Source organism: Alexandromys fortis, unplaced genomic scaffold (genome assembly GCF_014885135.2).
Source record: "Alexandromys fortis isolate MF-2015 unplaced genomic scaffold, M_Fortis_MF-2015_v1.1 scaffold_153, whole genome shotgun sequence".
NCBI classification, from domain to species: Eukaryota; Metazoa; Chordata; class Mammalia; order Rodentia; family Cricetidae; genus Alexandromys; species Alexandromys fortis.
This window is the reverse complement of record NW_026068032.1, coordinates 1,111,761-1,131,495: the sequence shown is the minus strand read 5'-3', so window position 1 is coordinate 1,131,495 and position 19,735 is coordinate 1,111,761. Positions and strand designations below refer to the sequence as shown.

The 19,735-nt window shown below is 47.9% G+C and overlaps 1 protein-coding gene across 3 annotated transcripts in view; it reads left to right on the top strand.

Moving 5' to 3' along the window:
* Positions 1–19,735, top strand: part of Bcat1 (branched chain amino acid transaminase 1) — a 70,574-nt gene that overhangs the window by 31,296 nt on the left and 19,543 nt on the right. For all 3 annotated transcript variants that reach the window (XM_050164710.1, XM_050164709.1, XM_050164711.1), the window contains exons 4-6: positions 6,380–6,490; positions 7,979–8,098; positions 15,290–15,453. In XM_050164710.1, coding sequence (XP_050020667.1) covers positions 6,380–6,490; positions 7,979–8,098; positions 15,290–15,453 — 395 coding nt within the window. The remainder of the gene's footprint in view (positions 1–6,379; positions 6,491–7,978; positions 8,099–15,289; positions 15,454–19,735) is intronic.

The following is a 19,735-nucleotide window of genomic DNA, read 5'->3' as shown; positions in this document are numbered from 1 at the left end:
ATCACCACGAGGCTGTGGTTTACCAGGTAAAGTTCTGGCGTCTGTCTCTGGTGAGGCTACATGGCTTCTCCTGACTCCGCCTTCTTTCTCCCAGCATTCAGTTTAGTTTTCCCTGCCTAGCTCTACTCTACCCTATCACAGGCAAGGCAGATTCTTTATTCATTAACCAATAAAGCAACACATATATTGAAGGACCTCCCACACCAGGGTAGTACAAACATTTATGATTTAATACTTTTGTTAAAGATGGATACTGACTGACTGATACTTCCTTTACATTTTTTTATTCTATTTATTCATTTGTGTGTGGGGCATGCTGTGTCTACTACATGCTGTGTCTACATGTGGGCATCAGAGGATGACTTGTGGGAACTGGCTATCCTTTCTCTAAGTGGGTGTCCGGGCTTGAACTCAGGTCATCAGACTTAGCAGCAAGCCCTTCACTTGATGATCCATCTTGCCCACCCCGTAGTGGATCTGTGTTCCTGAAAGTGTAAGATCACGTAAGTTCATTCGAGGCTGTAGAGCAGTGCCCTAAAGCTGCGGCCCTTCCTCATTGGTACCCTCCTGACCTTAATTATTTTGTTGCTGTTTCATAGCTAATTTTGCTACTGTTACGAGTTATAATATAAATATCTGATATACAGATAGCTGATATTTGACCCCTATGAAAGGGTCATTCAGCCCCTGGAGGGGTCTCCACCCACAGGTTGAGAACCACTGCTGGAGAGCCATGCCTGGTGCCAGGGCGAGCCTGTGTGATGACCTAGTCTACACAGTCCAAAGAACGGCGCATGCACTTCCTTTAGAATGAGTAACTTAAGCATACAGCAAGCATCAAGTAAAGGAAGGAACAGCAAGTGTCAACTACAAAGACTCAGCAGACAGATAGCAAAGCATGCTCAGGTTGGGGAACTTGTAGCATCTCTCTACCCAGGAGAGACAACCTGGGTAGCCCCATTGAGGGGACAAGCGGAAGTCACATCATTAAATTCGTGCTCCCAACACCATGTAGAAAGAGACTGGGGGTGTCTGTGCTCAGACCACCTGGGTGTTCCAAATCTTATCTGATAATGGGGGGGCTCAGTGGAGTTGGGCCTGCTTAGTCCTTGGTTGGGAGACAGTCTCCGGAGCAAACTGATCGGCAGACCTTCCCAGCTGAGAGCAGGCTGGTCTGCCCTTGAACCAACTTCTGGCCTCAGATTCCCACACAGGATTTTAAACAAGGGATAAACAGTCTTACTTTCCAGCTCTTCTCAAGGACACGGTGTTTTAGCTGTTTGCTTTTCTCTCCCTCACAGGTTGAGGGTGTCAGGGTGTTGGCCTGCTCCAGATTTAGAGGACACTTGGGTAAACACACTTGGGTCTGAAGTGGGAGGGGCCGGCCTTGGCCTGGAGAGTGAGCTACTTTGTGAGCTCAGTCAGCACCCCTCGCCAACAGTGTCCGTTGGTGTACCCTGACCCAGCGGTGCCTGCTATTCTAGAAGACGATCAAGACCAACCTGTAGAACCTTTTGTTTTGTCTTCTAAAGACAGGGTCTCCGATAGCCCAGGCTGGCTTGCAGCTTACAGCACAGCTGAAGCTGGTCTTAACTCCCAGCTGTGCCTGCACATCCCAGGCGCCAGGATTGCAGGTGCACACCATTGCACCAGGCCGAGTTTAGGGTTCTTAGTTTCTTTCCCAGATGACTCCCAGTGGACACTCTGGGCTGAGTTCTTATGTTCTTCACGCCAAGCCCTGTGCAGCAAATGGTGGGTGAGTCGACCATCCCCCTTCAGAGAAGGCTGTTGGTAAGCTGGTGGCCTCTGGGATCCTGATTCGCAGACTTAACGCTCAGAATTCCCGTGGGTTTCTGGTTTCCATTCATTTTTGAAGCTGTGTAACCCAGATGAGTAGGCACCACAGCCCGAGAACTGCCTGTCCACAGAAAGTGAATTACAAGGAATGAAGGTCCTTTTTGAGGCTTAAAGACTTGGAGTTTTGGAGTAGATTGATTGAAATTCCAGTTTGACTTTTTCATATTATTATTAGTGGTGGCAAGCTGGCTTTAAACTTATAGCAATCCTCCTGCCTCAGCCTCCCAAATACTAGGATTATAGTTAAAAAATAACAGGTCTGGGGCTGTAGCTCAATGCTCAAGCACTTTCCCTCACATGAATAAAGAAAGCCTTGTGTTCCACTTCTGGCCTGAAAACACAAGCAGAACCAAAAATAGCCCTCAAATTACAGTTATTCTGTCATGGAGTAAAACCCGCAGTCCTCTCTGTGTTATTAGGACCTAATAAAAAATACAGCACTTCTCTGAGAACTGAAGACCAGATAGCCCAGGGACCTAGGGTGAAACCAAATACTGCTGTTCTTAAAAAAAAAAAAAAAAGTGCAATAAAATGACTCTTCCTTCGGGAAGCTTCTTCCTGTAGCAGATAGAACAAATACAGAGACCCTCAGCCAGACAGGACACAGAGAGTGAGAGACCTTGGAACACTGAGCCCTGCATCAAATGTCTCCATCAAAACCACTCAGAGCTCAGGGAACAAACAGCCACTCTTCTGCCCCTGCTCACTGGAAAGGAGGCAGAAGAGTAGAAGAGGGATGGAGGGCCAGGAAGACAGACAAGGGGATGGAGGGCCAGGAGAACAAGGCCCTCGGAATCAATTGAGCAAAGCTCACGTGAACTCAGAGACTGAGCAGCATGCACAGGGCTTACATGTGTCCTCACCAGGTCCTCTGTGTTTATGTTTTGGCTTCCCGTTTAGTGTTTGTGTTGAAAGGAATCGCTTGTTTGTCCCGGCCATCCAGAACTGAAATAATCACACAGAAACTGTATTTATTAAATCACTGCTTGGCCCATTAGCTCTAGCTTCTTATTGGCTAACTCCTATATCTTCATTTAACCCATTTCTATTAATCTGTGCATCACCACGAGGTCATGGCCTACCAGCAAAATTCTAGCATGTATGTCTCCAGTAGCGGATCCATTGTGTCCCGACTCCGCCCTTTTTCCTCCCAGCACACAGCCTAGCTTTTCCTGCCTAGCTTTGCTTTTCCCTGCCCTGGGCTCAAAGCAGTTCTTTATTAACCAATGAAAGTAACACGGTTCCGGGCGGCTAGGATGAACAAGTGGTTCCTTACAATAAGCGTGTGAACGACTGGGTCTCTGATTCTTGTACCTTCAGGTGGACTTTTTTCTTCTGTCAATTCTGTCCAGTACCGATGTGTTGTTGTTGTTTATCTTGTTATATTTTATTGTTATCACTTGAAGCCTGCTTTCTAATGAGAGACAGAAAAGGAGGTGATGGGGAGCTGGGGGACTAGAAGAAGAAGACACCATAAATCAGGATATATTATGTGAGAAAAAAATTATTTTCAATAAAAGAAAAAAATATTGGGGGTGGGGATGTAGCCCAACCCGAAGGATGCCCCTCTGTCATGCAGGTGTTCTGGGCTTGACCAGCACACACGTGTGTGTAAACACCCATGCCATCTGCATGCAGGTGACCTCTGACCAGCACACGCGTGTGTGTAAACACCCATGCCATCTGCATGCAGGTGATCTCTGACCAGCACACATGTATGTGTAAACACCCATGTCATCTGCATGCAGGTGACCTCTGACCAGCACTCGCGTGTGTGTAAACACCCATGTCATCTGCATGCAGGTGACCTCTGACCAGCCTTGATGGAGACACCACCAGGGGCCACTGAAGCAGACTGTGGCTCAGGGCCACTTGGGGAGGGAGTGCTGGGGAAGTACATGTTTGGAATTCAAACTAGAAAGAAAGCTTATGGTCCAGGGGTACATGGCCCTAGGCCTTTAGACTCCTTGTCCAGGGAGGTCATAGCTGCAGAGTGTGGTTGCTGGGTCTGAAGACAGCTCGGGGTCATTTACAAGTCCCTGAAGCAGATTTCTTTTGGGTTAGCCTTTTTCTCTCCTGGGAATGTTCTTGTGCATGGGGGCAGGTGTGTGATGTGTGAAACCCTGCTCTGGTCCAAAGGCGGTAAGAGATGGATTATTCTGTGTCAATCAGTGGTCATGGCCTGAGCACATGGGATCAGGTTGTCCCGAATGACATGTCTCACTGTGGAAGTGGTTACATGAACAGAACAAGTCATCAGTCAACACGCTTAGGGAACATACTGCTGGGGACATTAGTCATCACACTACAGGACACATACTGCTTGGGACATCAGTCAACACTCTTAGGAAATGTACGGATTGGGACATGAGGGAGCTGGTTAAGCCAAGCAAGAAGTCCCGCTATCTGATGATGTTCTTTTAGCTTCTATGATGATCTACTTGAAAGTCCAAAGATTGTGAAGTTAGAAACAGAAGTGGAGAATTAGTGGCTGTGGAGGTTAAAGATAACTCGGGATGATTTGGGCTCTGGATCCACAACATTCTGACTCTCCACAGTTAGGGAATGTTCCGAGAGATCATTAGACTTATGCCACCTTTTCAGAAAACTCCAGTTCACAAATCCCCCCCGCCCCGGTGTGTGTGTGTGTGTGTGTGTGTGTGTGTGTGTATGTGTGTGTGTGTGTGTTTGTGAGAGAATGTGTGTGACCGTCCGTCATTCTGTAGGCAATGTCCACCTTGCTCCTCTAATACAGGGACTTGCTGACTTGGGATTAAATAGGTTTGGCAGGCCATCCCTGGGGATCTGTCTGTCCCTCAAGCCTCACTTTGCTTTATTTGGATTCTGGGACTTGAACTCAGGCCCTCATGCTCGTGTGTATCTATGTGAGCATTGTGTGCATCTGTGTGTGTGTGGGGGGGGTGAGATTGCCGTGATGCACCTGCCAGGCCATAGGTCAACCCACAGGAGCAGTTTTCTCCTCATGTAGGTTCCAGGAATTGAACTCAGGGCTTGGAAGCAATCCTCTTTATCTGTTGAGCCATCTTGTCAGCTCACCATCTCTCTAGTAAATATCATTTTAATATGTTATGTGACGAAGCAGGTACCCCCCAGCTAGTTTGGTGCGCTGCAATACTGCAGCCTTAGGGGACAGCAATCTCACCGTAGCCAGGAACTTGTGAGCCAAACACGTCATGGTTTTCAGCCACCCTGTTTTCTCTTGAAAGGACAATGATATGATTGCTCTGATTTGGGCGTTTAGCAGATGTTCCCTTGAAGAAGAGATGAAAGGGCTCTGCTGTCTCAAGTAAAATGATGGGGGAGCTTTTGTTATCAGTGTTTACATTCTTTCTGAAGGGAACTTTATTTCCAGTGGTTACCTTCTTGCAGAAGGGATTGTTGGAATTCTGAGGACTAAGGATGTAGCCAGTTGGGAGAGCTGATACTTAGATGCACAGTGCCCTGGGATCAATACTTGGTACTGAGAGAAAGAGGAGCCAGAGAGGAGCCAGTGGGTAAAAGTGCTTCCTGTTTAAGGAGAGGACCCAGTTTCATGATGGCTCACAAGTGCTTATAGTTTGTTCCAGGGCATCAGACACCCTCTTCTGACCTCTAACACACTAGGCATGTGTGCACACAGTGTACATACAGACATGTGGGCAGACACTCATATACAAAAGGGGGGGGGAGGAAGGAAAAGAAAGAAATGAACTAGAATTTTCTGTTGGCTCGACCACTTTGAGCTCTTAGCAGGCTGTTCATGTCAGCCTTGGCGGGCCCACCTAGCTCTGTCAATCACTGAACATTACAGATGGATAACTGAATAAAGATATTCTAGGGGTGAGGTCTCTCTGAGCGTGTCTTGAGATGCCAGATTAGCCTGAACAAGTCCCTCAACTTCTCTCTTCATTTCCTTCTGGTGAGAAGGGACTTCCAGGGTGTCCAACTGCCTTGAGGGCAGTGGGGGGCAGTGGTCACCCTGTGATCACCTTGGAGGACAGTGGGGGGCAGTGGTCACCCTGTGATCACTCTGGAGGACAGTGGAGGGCAGTGGCCATCCCTGCAGCTGTTCATCTTCTGTGAAGCTTGGTACTCACCGTTGGGAAGAAATTCTGGCGTGTGTGACCCCATCAGGTGCTAAGATGGTCAGAACAGTCTTTCCTGAGCAGGACCTTGAGAAAAGACTGCCTCCAAAAACCTAGACTAGCAGTTGGCTTTTCCCCTCCTCTCTTCCCCTTCCCCTTCTTCTCTTCCTCCTCTCCCCTTCCTTCCTCCCTCTCTTCCTTAACCTGCAAAAGGTACATACTCAGCTCCAGGCCAGGAGCAGGTGAGGTGGTATCAGTATGTTTGGATCTTCCTGATTGCTATCAGGTCGAGTTCTGAGAGGGCCCCTTTCCTCCCTTTCTTTCCCCATCGCTCCCCCTTTCCCCTCCCCTCTCCATTCCAGCCATTCTAGCAGGTTTTGTCAACATTCACTCAGACTGTCTTCAGTCACCTGCTGGCACCCTTCTCTTTCCCGCAGCTCTTTGAAGGCTTGAAGGCTTTTCGGGGAGTTGATAACAAGATCCGGTTGTTTCGACCAGACCTCAACATGAAGAGAATGTACCGATCTGCCGTGAGGACCACTTTGCCGGTGTGTGCATCTATGGTACCTTCCATTTCGTGATTTGTTCCGGTCTTGTATCAAACAAAACAAGACAGGAATCCTTCTTGAATAATTGCATCAGGTTTTCAACAGATTGTATGAAGGCAGGGTACTTCCGGTAAGGTTAGATTCCTTACAAGGGCCAGTTCTCTCAGCCACATTGGTTGCTGAGCCGTCTTAAGACATTTACTGTAAATTTTAGCACCTTTGTGTAGAGAAGAAAATTAAGACCACCCCGGGGAGAGCAAACCACTTAGCCAAGGTGGCTCAGGAGGGCAAGTAAGTGGGCTTAAGTTTCTTTGATTTCCTAGCCTAGGTATTCATGGGATTGATTAAACTTCATCTCTGACCAGCTGCACCCACGACCTGACTTGTTGACACTGGTTCAGCCCTGCGCTGCGATCACGTGTAGAGGTCACCCTTCCGCTAGCCCGCGGTGCTGTTCGACCCAATGTCGCTCATCAGGTCTCTGTGTGTCCCTCTCTGGCCTGTAGCTGCCTGGAAACCGCTTGAGCCTTTTACCAAGGCTGTCTGTCCCCTGTGGGGTATGGAGACGTCCCGTCCCCCGAGGAATCGGCCCCTTGTCTGTCTAACCCATGTTCAGGATGGCATGGCCTGCCCTGGCGCCCTTCCTTACGGGTGTCTCACTAGCGACTTCCGGTCTCAAAAAACCAGGAGTCCTTAAGTTTCAAATAGGCAAATTTTATCTTTATTTTTCTTTGTGGTTTGTGTTTTCCTGGGGAAGAAGTTGTTTTGAACATTAAAGTTGCCGATATCATCTAGATATTTTCTTCTACTTGTTCATAATATTCAGTTATAAATTAAGAATGTGAGGTCACAGATGTCAATTTTTAAATAGAAGTCATAATGTTTTGTTAGATTTGAGTATAAAATTAAATTCTAATTGGATTTTAAGATAAGAGGTCACAGATGCCCATTTTAAAATAAAAGTCTTTATTTGTTACATTTGAGTGTGAAACCTAATTATAACTGATGTATGAGCGTACTAAGTGGGAACTGATCTTTTTTAAATAAAAATTTCATTTGTTTGTTTCTTTGGGTGGGGGGGCAAGTGTGGCGATCACAAGACAACTTTGCTTTCTCTCTACCATGTGGGTTCTTGGGATCAACTCGGGCCATCAGGTTTGGGGAAACATGGCTTTACATGCTGCGCCGTCTAGAGCCTCAGGGGATTTAGCTTTTTATCTTTTTCTTATGAATAATTCATACTTAATTAATTTTTTATTTTGCCAAAGGGATTCAGGATCTTTTTTTTTCTCTTTGCATTTATTACGGATTCCTTTCATGATGTTTCATGTTGGGGGAGAATGAACGAATAAAAAATGTCTGTTCAAGGAGTCGGTTGGGACTGTTAATAGGGGATCGGCCTTGGAAACTGAGTTTTCTGTCTGTTCTCTACCGGAAAGCCTGCCTTGTGTGCTCTGCCGGCATTCACTGGAGATTCTGTCTACTCAGGTGTTTGACGAGGAGGAGCTTCTAGAATGCATTCTGCAGCTCATACAGGTAGACCAAGAGTGGGTCCCCTACTCCACCTCTGCCAGTCTCTACGTCCGCCCCACGTTTATCGGAACCGAGGTAAACCTGACTCTTTTGTGATTTCAAAAGCCTTTTAAAAGCCGTGCATTTATTTTTTGTTTGTACATGAGTGGGCGTGTGCGTGCCACAGTGCGTGTGGAAGCAGAGAACATCTTGGGAGTTGGTTCTGAAGGAACCCTTGGGAGCACAAGGCTCCCCAAACCAAGTTCTTAGCACAAAAGATATTTATTTACCCCAGAGGGACAGAGGTCAGGGATGAGAGACAGAGACAGGAGATGGAGGGGAAGGGAGAAGGGGCAGGGATGTTTGTCCAGGGAGTGGGTGGTACAGGGGCACAAAGGACGCCTCTGAATCGGGAGGAGACAGACGTGGCCCATAGGCAAATGGCGGTTTATACAGGTAAAAGGGGAAACCTTGAGTTAGGATGAAGTGCTTAATTTTGATAGGGCATGTCAATTAAGGCAGCCAAAAGGGGGCTTTTGTTTAGCCAGCCTTAGGAAGAGGAGGTGACCAAGTGAGGGAATAGGCCTTGTGGCTTACAGTTTAGCAGGGCTGAGGGGATTGGGGGAAAGGGGACAAGATCTTCCAGGGCCATGATTGTCAGGCCCTGGCTGCCTAGGGTCCCTTCAGGTTCTTTCCTTTTACTGTGTGGGTTCTGGGGATGTCATACAGGCAGTTAGGTTTGGTAGCAACTGCCTTCCTCCTCACCGGGCCTTCTTGTGTGTCCCCAAATGTCATTGTCTGGGCACTGTTGCTCAGCTTAGCCTCCAGCCTGCTTCTTTCTTGGGCGAGGCTTTCAGAATGTGGTTTGAATGGCACCGCACCCCATCCTCCCCAGCTCACCTCCACCCCCCACTCCAGTCCCAACATTCATGGCTCCACGCATCCTCCCTATTGTCGAGGCCATCTTTTCTGTGAAAGATGAGACAATAGGTACTTTAGGTTGGGGGTGGGGCGGTGACAGTTTGCCACCATCAAATTGGTTACTGCAGGTAGTTCGCCCAGGACTAACAGAAGTGAAAGGCGTGAGGATAATTGCCTTCTCTTGAGCAAGACTGATTGCTAGCCCTGAGCTTTCTATGTCATCATGGCCGGCTTCTGGTGAGGCCTCCCTTTGTCTGCCAGTTAGGGAGAGAGTTTTAGTGTCTTTTTCTCTTTACAAAGACCCTTGTCCAGATGGAGGGATTTACTCTGTGACCTCACATGGTGTAATGTCCGGCCTTAGAGGCCCTGTGTCCTGGGACAGTCACCTCTTCACTGTCAGCCTGACTGGATTTGTCACCTAGGAGACACATATCTGGGCGTGTGTGTCTGTGAGGGTGTACCTTCGAGGGAGAGCCACCCCAGGGTGTGGACAATCCTGGGTCCCTACCTAAATCAGAGGGAAACTGAACAGAGTACCTGCACCTGTCCCTCTCCCTGGCCATCTTTCCAGCCCTAAGCTCTTTTTTCTTTTTTCAAAGGTCTAGGTAGGCCCAGACTCTTCTGCAGCTGAGCTGGCCCTGACCTCTTGATCCTCCTGCCTCAGCCTCCCAAGTGTTTGGATGACAGATATATGCCACAGTACCCAGCTCCATTTTCTCCTTTAACTTCAAAACTGTTTTTAAAAAGAAGTCTCTTAGCCGGACAGTGGCGGTGCACACCTTTAATCCCAGCACTCGGGAGGCAGAGGCAGGCAGATCTCTGTGAGTTCAAGGCCAGCCTGTTCTACAAAGAGCTAGTGCCAGGACAGGCTCCAAAGCTACAGAGAAACCCTGTCTCAAAGGAAAAAAGAAAAGCAGTCTCTGGTTGAAAGAGAAGGCAAGCTGGTCTCTTTGACAGGCTTCAGCCCCTTCTGGTCCCAGGCCTTAGCCTTTGCTTTGGTTTGCTTTGCTGGTTAGAACTGTCTGTCCTGCATCCTCCTCCCCACAACACACGCAGGCATGCACATGCACACGGCTGCTGTACTCTCTGCCTCTGAGGCGGCACTATTGGTTGGTACTGTCTGTCCTGCAGTCCCCTGCCCCCCAGGCCGCTAAGCTCTCTGCCTCTGAGGCCGCACTGTTCCTAATGGAATTTCTCAGCTCACTGGCTCTTTTCTGCCATCCTTCAAATAACCAGTGACATCCCGCCTTTCCGTGAAGCAATTCTGGGTGACCCAGAAAGAAACAGGCTTTGTTTGGCATCACACCTCCGTGCCGTTCCTCTATGCGGGGCGCAGAGGGGCTTCCGTGTTGTGGAGCCTTAGCTTGTGAAATAAAAGATCTCTCCCCTTCTCCCTCCCCCTCTCTGTGTACACTTACATATATAAACATATAAAGACATTAGTGTTTCAGCCTCAGTGAGGTCTCTTGAAGCACGTGAAATGCTACAGCCTTCCCCATTCTTTATTCAGATTATCTGAGGATACAGAGTCTGCTGTTGTTCTGAGCAGCCTGGGGTGTAGCTCCGTGGTACCATACTTACCTAGTGTGTATGTGACTCCCAGCATCTCCCCAGAAACACCCCCACCCCAAGGAGGAGCTAGGTGTGGTGCTATAATCACAGTCCTTGGGAGGCTGAAGCAGGAGGATTGCTCTGAGTTTGAGGCCAGCCTTGGCTGCATGATGAGACCCTGCTTTTCAAAGTCAAAACAAAAATGTCCCCGAGAGGATCAGACTGTAGCTTGCAGCCCGTCAGCTGCTGACACCTTATTTCCCGTGTGTTATGTGGCTTTCGTTTTAGTTAATGGGACACCCAGCTTTACCATCCCAGGATTCTGTCACTGTCGTTGATTGACAGCACTATTAAACTCTCTGACAAGGAGCATGGGGCTCAAATTGCTTTTCGCTGTAGAAGTGCCAAGTGAAGCCAAGGTGTTAGGGACCCTGAGGGGGAAGTGCCTGTCTGTCACCTAGCTCCTTCACAGAGCCAGAATGGCATTTGACGCATGCTCAGTATTGAAGTGGAATTGAGACTTTCTCTCCAGCAGAGTCAGTGAGTTCTTGGAAGATATAATCATTTTTTGTCTGTGAGCATTTTGTCTGTGTGTGTTTATCTGAGCTCGTGGGTACTGTGCCCTTTGAGGACAGAAGAAGGCATTGAATCTCCTAGAACTGGAATTACATCCCGTTGGGAGCCTCCTTGTGGGGCTGGGAACTGGACCTGGGTCCTCTGCAAGAGCCACATCCCTCCCTCTCCCCCAACGAGTTCTTTTCATGGAAAGGCAATATATGTAAATGACAGAAGTTTCCTAAGCTGTGATCCACAGAGGAACAGTCAGGTGACTTCAGTTTTAGAAGGTACGAAGTTACATTCTCACACACAGCTTTGGCCAGCATTGAAAACTGCAAATGTATAACTCAGCTGTTGCTAAGGATCCAGATATGAATGAAATGGTTCATCAGGATGCCTTTTCTAGAGGCACATTTGATCGAGATGCTGAATGAATCTGCCTTTCTCCTTCTGTCTGCGCTCTCTGCCGCCACCTGGTGGAATACATGCAAACGGGCTTGGAAAGTGAAATTTGCTTCTGTTTTTGTGCTGCTCTTGAAATCTAGAGGGCTTCGTGTGCCCTGCCACAAGTCTACCTCCTCATAAACTAGGTAAAATTCAGTACAGAAAAAAATTTATCCTATTAGGGGACTGTTACTTTTTAAATATAGTGCAAATTGCACTGATGCATTTAAACTCATTGAGGAGTCCCAGAACTCAAGTGGTAGATGACAAAGACCTATTAGGTTATACATCAGAAATACAGTTTGTTCAGAATTTAAAAGCTAGATGTGGTCATCAGGGAGCAGGTAGCATACTGTATCTTCAGTTTACTTAGAGTCCTTATCATTGTATTGGTTGCTTTTTTGCTGTGATAAAATACGGTGAGCAAGACAACCTAGAAAAGGAAGTTTATTTGGGCCCGTAATTCCGGACAGAGAGAGTCCTTAATGGCAGGGGACGCTAGCAGGAAGCCAGAGATCACTTCTTCAACCACTAACATAGAAAGTCAGTGAGGTTGTAATCGGCTGTATAGAGAGACTGCTTCTTCCACATCCACCTCCAAAACCAAACCAAACCAACAGCAGCAAAACCCAGACCATCCCAAAGGTTCTTAAGGGGCCATGGCTGCTCCTGTGTCTCTCTGATCTTTCAGCATTTGCCCCGATATCTGGCTCCAGGTTTTTATTATTAGTAAGACCAATTCGAACTCGTGTAATGTGTATGAGTGCGCGCGCACAAGCATGCACACGTGTGCGTGTGTGCATGCATCATGGCCCAGTAGTACAGGTAAGCCAACAAACTGGCCAGTTTTCTGAAGTTCCTTCTCATTTCACCTCTTTGAGGCGGGATCTGGCTGCTGTGTTGTGCTTCAGGCTAGCCGGCTTACTCTTGCCTCCTCTTCTCACTGTAGGAGTGCAGGGACAAGAGACACATCCTACCTTATCTGACTTTTTAACATTGGTCCTGGGGATTGAACTCGGGTAGTCAGGCTTACACAGGCTTACATGACCACCTCACCACCAGCCCACAGACGCTTCCCAAGGCTTACAGATATTTACCATTTGGTTCTTTTTTTTTTTTTCCCCCCAAGACAGGGATTTCCTGCCTGTCCGTCCTGGAACTCTCTTTGTAGCTCAGGCTGGCTTTGAACTCAGTGGTCCGTCTTTCCTCTGCCCCAAGTGCTGGGGTTAAAGACTAAAGTGCTGTTGTGAGAGACGACCTTGGGGCCAGGGGCAGGTGAGAGGCAAGTACACCATGCAGGCAGAGCTTAAGTGAGGGGTTTATTGAGAGAAGGGTGAAGGGAGGGAAGAGAGAAGGAGGAATATTTGGAGAGGAAGAAGCTAGGAGCAACCTGCCTCTGGAGCAGGGAAAGGGGAGGATGGGCGGAGCTTGTCTCTTAAAGGGTGTGGATTGCGTTGGGTGGGCTACTCAGTCTAGGGGTTAGTAACCCACCCGCAATCAAGTTATTCCAGGGTCTCGGAGGGGCGCTACCTGGAAGGGAGTGAGCTAAGACAGAAGAACGAGGCCAAGCAACTTTGTCAAGGCCTCAGTTTATTAGGGACGGGTTACAGTTTATATATGGTAAGGGATGAGGGGCAGGGTACGGGATCTCGCAGGCCGCGTGGTTCCGGTCACGTAGCTCGGTTACATTCAGACAGACAGGCCAGAAGTCACAAGTGGCCACACCTGGTTCCCTGGATAGCTGGAATGTGAGGCGGGTTCCGCTAAGATTAGCAGTTAATTGGGTGAGGGGCAGGTTTTGTCAATAGAACATAACTATGGGTGTGAGGTTCTCTGCAGACTCCCTAGAGTGATGGTCTCTGTAATGATTGTTAGGGGGGAAATGGCTCCTGACATATTCCCCCTCTCTTATATAAAGGCAAACAGTTATTAAGTGGAGGGCACTAAGTCAGAGTCAACCCTGGTGTCAGATTTAAAAGAGAAGGGACTGGGACAAGTAGAAACCCTCCTCTCGAATGGTGAAGCAATTTTACCTCTCATGGGAACAGAGGGGTGCCTTATGATTAGCATTAGTTCCTTGGAGCTTCTCAAATAAAAGGTATCTAGCAAGAGTTAAAGTAAGCAGACCACAGGGCATCCTGTCTTAGGCTGTGTGGAGAGCTTTCCTCGTACCTGGCACCATGCCATGTTGAGCCGGCCTTTACAGCCTCTGTATGGTGTGCTATTAAGGGACCTTTTGCACCCGCCTACCTAGGTAGTGACGTAGCAGCCACAGGACCCTAAGTTGGCCAGGGTACTGCCTGTTTTTTTTTTTTTTTGGATGTACGATGGTTTTTATTTACAACTTTATTGGCAAAAAGGGGAGAACTTTAAACAGCTTTAGTACAGGGCATTGTGGCTGACCCTGTCAGGTTGAACAAGTCCCATCTCAGCGCCCATCTAACTGTCCAGATGTGCAACACTGAACCTGCACATGCAGCTTCCTTTATCAAGTATAGCGCTCACCTTTCAGGCAGTCTTTAAAACATATGGTACTGCCTGTTTTTATCTTGCCAGGTGACAGGGGCCAGCATAATGCCTGAATCCTAACAACTGTTACCCAGCCACCATCTGGTTCTTAATGAGGGGGCCCGGACAGACAGACAGACAGTGTGCAGTAGAGCAGGTGCGATGGAATGCAAGCAAATGGCAGCTTGACAGGCCAGCATCAGCTTGTCAATAAACCCCCGCACCCATCACTGTCGCTTCTCATGGCTGCCATCCTTGGTGATGCCAGCAGATCAGGCTGCAGTTAACACCTGTCGCAGGCAATCCTGGTTGGTTGTCTGTTCCTGAGGTCTTGCGCTGCATAGCTCACTGGAAACAGACCATTCTCCCTTTAGGACACACTGCCTCGGATACTTTCAGTCTCTAATAATCCATAGACCCAAGTTAACATCCTCCCTTGTGCTGGAGGAGTCTGTAGGTCTCCGGTACTCAGAAAAGGCTGTCTCTCCTCTGTCTTTCATTCATTTCTTGTTTAAAGACTATTTTTATTTTATGTGCAAGGTTGTTTTTCTGTGTGTGTGTGTGTATGTGTGTGTGTGTGTGCAGTACCGGAGGAGGCCAGAAGAGGGCACTATGAACATAATGCACTGGCAGTGGCATTATGAACAGCTGTGAGCCTCCATGTGGGTGATGGGAACTGAATCTGGGTCCCCTAGAGGAGCAGCCAGTGCTGTTAGCTGCTGGACCACCTCTCCAGCTCCCGGTTCATGATGCGAGGTCTCCTGTCCTTTTGATGTTATTTCTCCTGTCTTGTCATCTCTGTCTAGAAAAGCTACCCCATCTGCCGCTTTTTATTGCCTTACAGGCAGGCATGGTCGCAGCCTCCTTCCCCATGTCTACTCCCTGCTCACTGTCCTCACATGTTCTGGATGCCCAGCAGGCTGGGAAAAGAGTCATAAACTGAAGCTTAAAGTTTTTTTTAAAGTCGCATTTATTTATTTTGTGTGTGTGCAGGGTGGGGCTGGAGGGATGTGCATGCCATACCATGCGTGTGGAGGTCAGGGGACAGCTTATGGAGGTCTGTTCTCTTCTTTCTACTTGTGATGTTTAGGGATCAGGTTCCAGTTAGTTGAATTTTCGGGCTTGGCAGCAAGCGCTTTACCCATTGAGCCATCCCATGTCCCACCCTGTCCTGTCCTTCTCACCCCCTAACCTAAATACTCGTAGTCAGTGTTTTCTTTAAAAGGCTTTGGTTGGGTACCCCTTCTAGGCTTACAAAGGATGTCTCGCTGTCTGTTACAGAGGTGTCTTTTATCTTTATTACAGCCGTCTCTTGGAGTCAAGAAGCCATCCAAAGCCCAGCTCTTTGTGATCCTGAGCCCCGTGGGATCTTATTTTTCTGGTGGAACATTCAATCCAGTGTCACTGTGGGCCAATCCAAAATATGTCAGAGCCTGGAAAGGTGGAACTGGGGACTGCAAGATGGGCGGGTAAGTCAGTCTGGGCGTCCTTTCCTGGCTGTTCAGTGGTGGTTGTGTGCCTCCAGCCATGTGGGCAGAGTGTTCAGAAGTGAATAAATAGCTCTTTGTGCTTTAAGATTTAGCTAGGCGAATTCTGGGAAGAGGAATGGCAGAGACACAGTCACAAGCCAGATGCAGAGGAAGCAAGATGAGAATGCCTCACTGAGAAAAGGTACCAAGCCACGTGGCTAAACATGGATAAGAATTATGGGTTAACTTAAAATGTAAGAGCTAGTTAATAAGTCTGAACAGTAGGCCAAACAGTTTATAATTTTTTTTTTTTTAAAATTAGCTTTGTCCATGTGCTAGTTGCTGGTGTCACTTGTGGCCCCTTCTTAGGCAGCAATGACAGCGATAACATGAGCGTGGGACTGTGCTTTGAACCCGTACCCCTGAGCTCTGCTCCTCTCCAGCTGCAGGCTGGTTCTGGAATTGATGCTGTCAGTTGGCTCCAGGGAGCTGTCTGGGAAGGTGCCTGCTTCCCTGAAACACTGTCTGCTCTGCCATGGATGGCAGGCACACCTGCTGTGAAGGGATGGAGGAAAGCCCCGCTTTGGTATTGCCTGGCCAGTCTCACAGACCGTATGTAGTCGGCAAGAAATGAAAGCACATTTGAGATGGGCTGACCTGTTTCAGGATGTACTTGGCCCTGAATTCAGAATGCCCCTTGATGGGTAGACTGGAAGGATTAAGTTCGCTGGGGCTCTTCCCAGGTCTGAATCAGCTGTGACATACATGTTACAGCCAGGGCAGACACTCCTGGAAAGTGACTTTCCATGATGTCCTGGGAGGTTTAGGATAGTCAGAGCCCAGTGAGCAGCCTCTGAGATGTGGGGGATGATGACATCTGGATCTGAAAGGTACCCTGCTCCCAGGGACAAACCTTTTCTTTCTTACCATTTCTAGAGATGAGCTTCTCTAGAGAAATATGTGTAGCAGGCTTTTTTGGACTGCCAGTCCCCAAACTGTGACATGGATACTTTTTATTAGTTACGAATGTTTGACCTTGGCTTATGATCATTTCTAGCTAGCTCTTATAATGTAACCTGTTTCTCTTCATGTATGTTTTGCCTCCGGGCTTTTCACCACCCTTTCCTTCTGTATTCCTACCTTTCTGTGTCCTCCCTGTCTGCCTGGCTGGGCGCTGCCTGGCTGGCTGGTCCTAGGTGTCTCGCTCTCTGTCTCCCTTGTTCTCTCAAGGCTAGATTTCTCCTATTTACTCTCTCTGCCTGCCCCATCTATTTCTCTATTCCCTAGCTATTGACCATTCAGCTTTTTATTAGGCCAATCAGGTGCCTTAAGTAGGCAAGGTGAAACAAATGCATCACATCTTTATATGTTAAACAAATGCAGCAAAAATAAATGTAGCATTTGTGCACACTTAAATATTCTATTCCACAACAGCTATAGATTCGTTGCTTGGGGGTCTATTCCTTCAGTCTTTTGTATTTGTAACATTGTTACATCTAACTTGAACAGTATCTGCCACAGAGGAACAAAAGACAGAGTTCTAATCTCTCTTTAAAAGATGGAGGCTGGAGAGACAGCTCAGCGGTTAAGAGCACTTGCTGCTCCTCTAGAGAGCTGGAGTTAAATTCACTGCATGTCAGGAGGCTCGCAACAACCTGGAACTCCAGCTCCCTGGGATCTGATGTTTTCTTCTGACCTTTGTAGGCAGCGGCATGTGACTTATGGCAAACACAGACACATGTGGAGACTGTGTATTTGTGTTACTGGAATATCAGTGCTCATCTTGTCTTTCACTATAAATGCCAGTGAGCAGAGGCAGGGACCGACGATTTAAGGTGCACTCTATTCGCAGAGTCTGTCATCTGAGAACAAGGTAGAATAGCATCTTAGCATCTTGTCTCACGTCTCATCTGCATCCAGCAGTCCTGGGGGAGGTAGAGTTAGGCACAAAGCAGCCCATAGGCACAAAGCATGATGTGGGAGTGTCATATCAATCTGTTGATTTCATTGGCTGAGCAATAAAGAAACTGCTTGGCTGGCCCTCATAGATTAAAGCATAGATGGGAGGAGAAAACAGAATAGGATGCTGGGCGGAAGAGGAAGTGAGGTCAGACTCTGCTCTGCTTACGGAGAGACCGGACAGCTCTGCTGGAGCAGAGACGCCATGCTCAGCTCTCCCGGGCAGATGCACGCAATGAAGCTCCTCCGAGCAGGCTAGAATCTTCCCGGTAAGCGCACCTTGGGGTGCTTACACACATCATTAGAAATGGGCTAGTCCAGGTGCGAGAATTAGCCTGTAAGGGCTAGAGTTCATGGGCCAAGCAGTTCTTAAATGAATACAGTTTGTGTGTTGTTATTTCGGGCATGAGCTAGCCAAGCGGCCGGGGTGTTGGGGATGCAGCCCCGCCGCTCTTATTTCAACAAAAGCAGCCCATCATTGGAGCTCTGCCAGGTGTCAGGCAATTTTCTGAGACCCCTGGTGTTCTTACCTCTCCTGTTTTAAAACTTATTATATGTGTGTGTGAGAGTTTTGCCTGCCTGTGAGTCTGTGACCCATGTTCTTGCCTAGTGTCCTTGGAGGGCAGAAGGTGGCCTTGGATCCCCTGAATCTGTACTTCTAGGTGGTTGTGAGTGGCCATGTGGGTGCTGGGAACGGAACCCAGTCCTTTGCAAGAGAAACCGTTGTTCTTACCACTGAGCCATCTCTTCAGCCTCCTTGTGTCTCATATATGTGTCTACATTCCCAACGTGGAGTATAAATGTCTCCTTATAGGGCAGAATGTTAAGGAGCCCCTCTTTGTTCCTCCCACCACCATTATTGGTACAATTGGTCACTTCTTGTCCCCTTCCAGGGTCCCATCTGTCCATGCTGCTGACCTCAGGTTTTGTGTCACTGGGATCAGTTTTAAAGTCAGTCAGCCTTTTTCCATCTGCAGGCTGCTCCCAGTCCATGGTTGTCCCTGGGCCATCATCGTGGCATTGTATGAAGACCTTAGCCCACACGCAGAGTGCCTTGACATAAATGAGTTGACATAGTCATAGGTTCTGAGGTTCAGGGCGTGGGTATCACTGCATTGAATTGTGTGGCAAAGCTAAAAGCGTGAGTGTATTATCTGACCATCTCATGTGTTAATATTATGTGCTGGCGTAATCTTTATCTATCAGGGAGTAATAAAGCCGGGACACTTTGGGCTTCCCTTTGAAGTCACTAAAGAGAGGGAAAAAAAAATGTAGGCTATTTAAACATTAAAGAAGCTTGGGGACTTGACTTTCCAAGCCCTTAGAGCCTGAGGCATTCTGAGATAATGGAGATGTATTGGTTGAGAAGCTGTTTCCCATGGGCCTCACATCCAGGCCTGAGTTTCAAGTTAGTTCTCAAATCCTGTTTCCCCTCCTTCCCCTGTCAGGGCAGCATCTGTTTAATTTTTTTTTTTTTTGATATTTATCTATCCTATAGTTACTTTATCTATTTGTGTCTATGTGCCAGTGTATATGCCATGGCATGCAAGGCCAGAAGCCAACTCATGGGAGCTGGCCCTCTTCTTCCCCTGTGTGGGTCCTGGGGGATCAGACTCAGGCTTGGCAGCGAGTGCCTTTACCTGCTGATGCATTTGCTGGCCCAGGGCAGGATGTTAAAGAAAATGCTTGAAGAAAATAGGTCAGTTTATTGGGGTTCTTAACGCAGAGAATGGTCTGTGGTTTTCTCATCTGAGACAGTGCCAAGTCTACGTTAACCAGGTTTGGTTTTAGAGAGCACTAATTCTTCAAAATTATAAGTGGGTTATAGTGATTAGTGATGCTGGGGGAGAAAGACAAACTTGGGTCTGACATGTGCTATCTGTCGAGAGAGAGAGAGAGAGAGAGAGAGAGAGAGAGAGAGAGAGAGAGAGAGAGAGAGAGTTGTGCCTTGTGCACGCTGACATGTGGGTTCCCACTGGTCTAGATCATTGTTTTTTCTTTCTTAAGAAAATTAATAAATGGGGATGGAGAGGTGACTCAGTGGTTAAGGGCACTGGCTGCTTCTGCAGAAGACCTGGGTTCGATTTCCAGCACTCACATGGTGGCTCACATCACCTGTCACTCCAGTTCCAGAGGATCCATCTCCTTCTCATTCCCATGGGGGCCCTGCAGCATTTACCTAAATTGTTCTATTATTAATAAAAACCTGATAGATCAAGAAAGCAGCAGAGGAATGTCCAGCTAACCTTATCTCTCCTCAAAAGGGCCCCCGAATCTTTCTAAGTCCCTCTCTACTTTTTCCTGTGCCTCTCTATTGTATCGA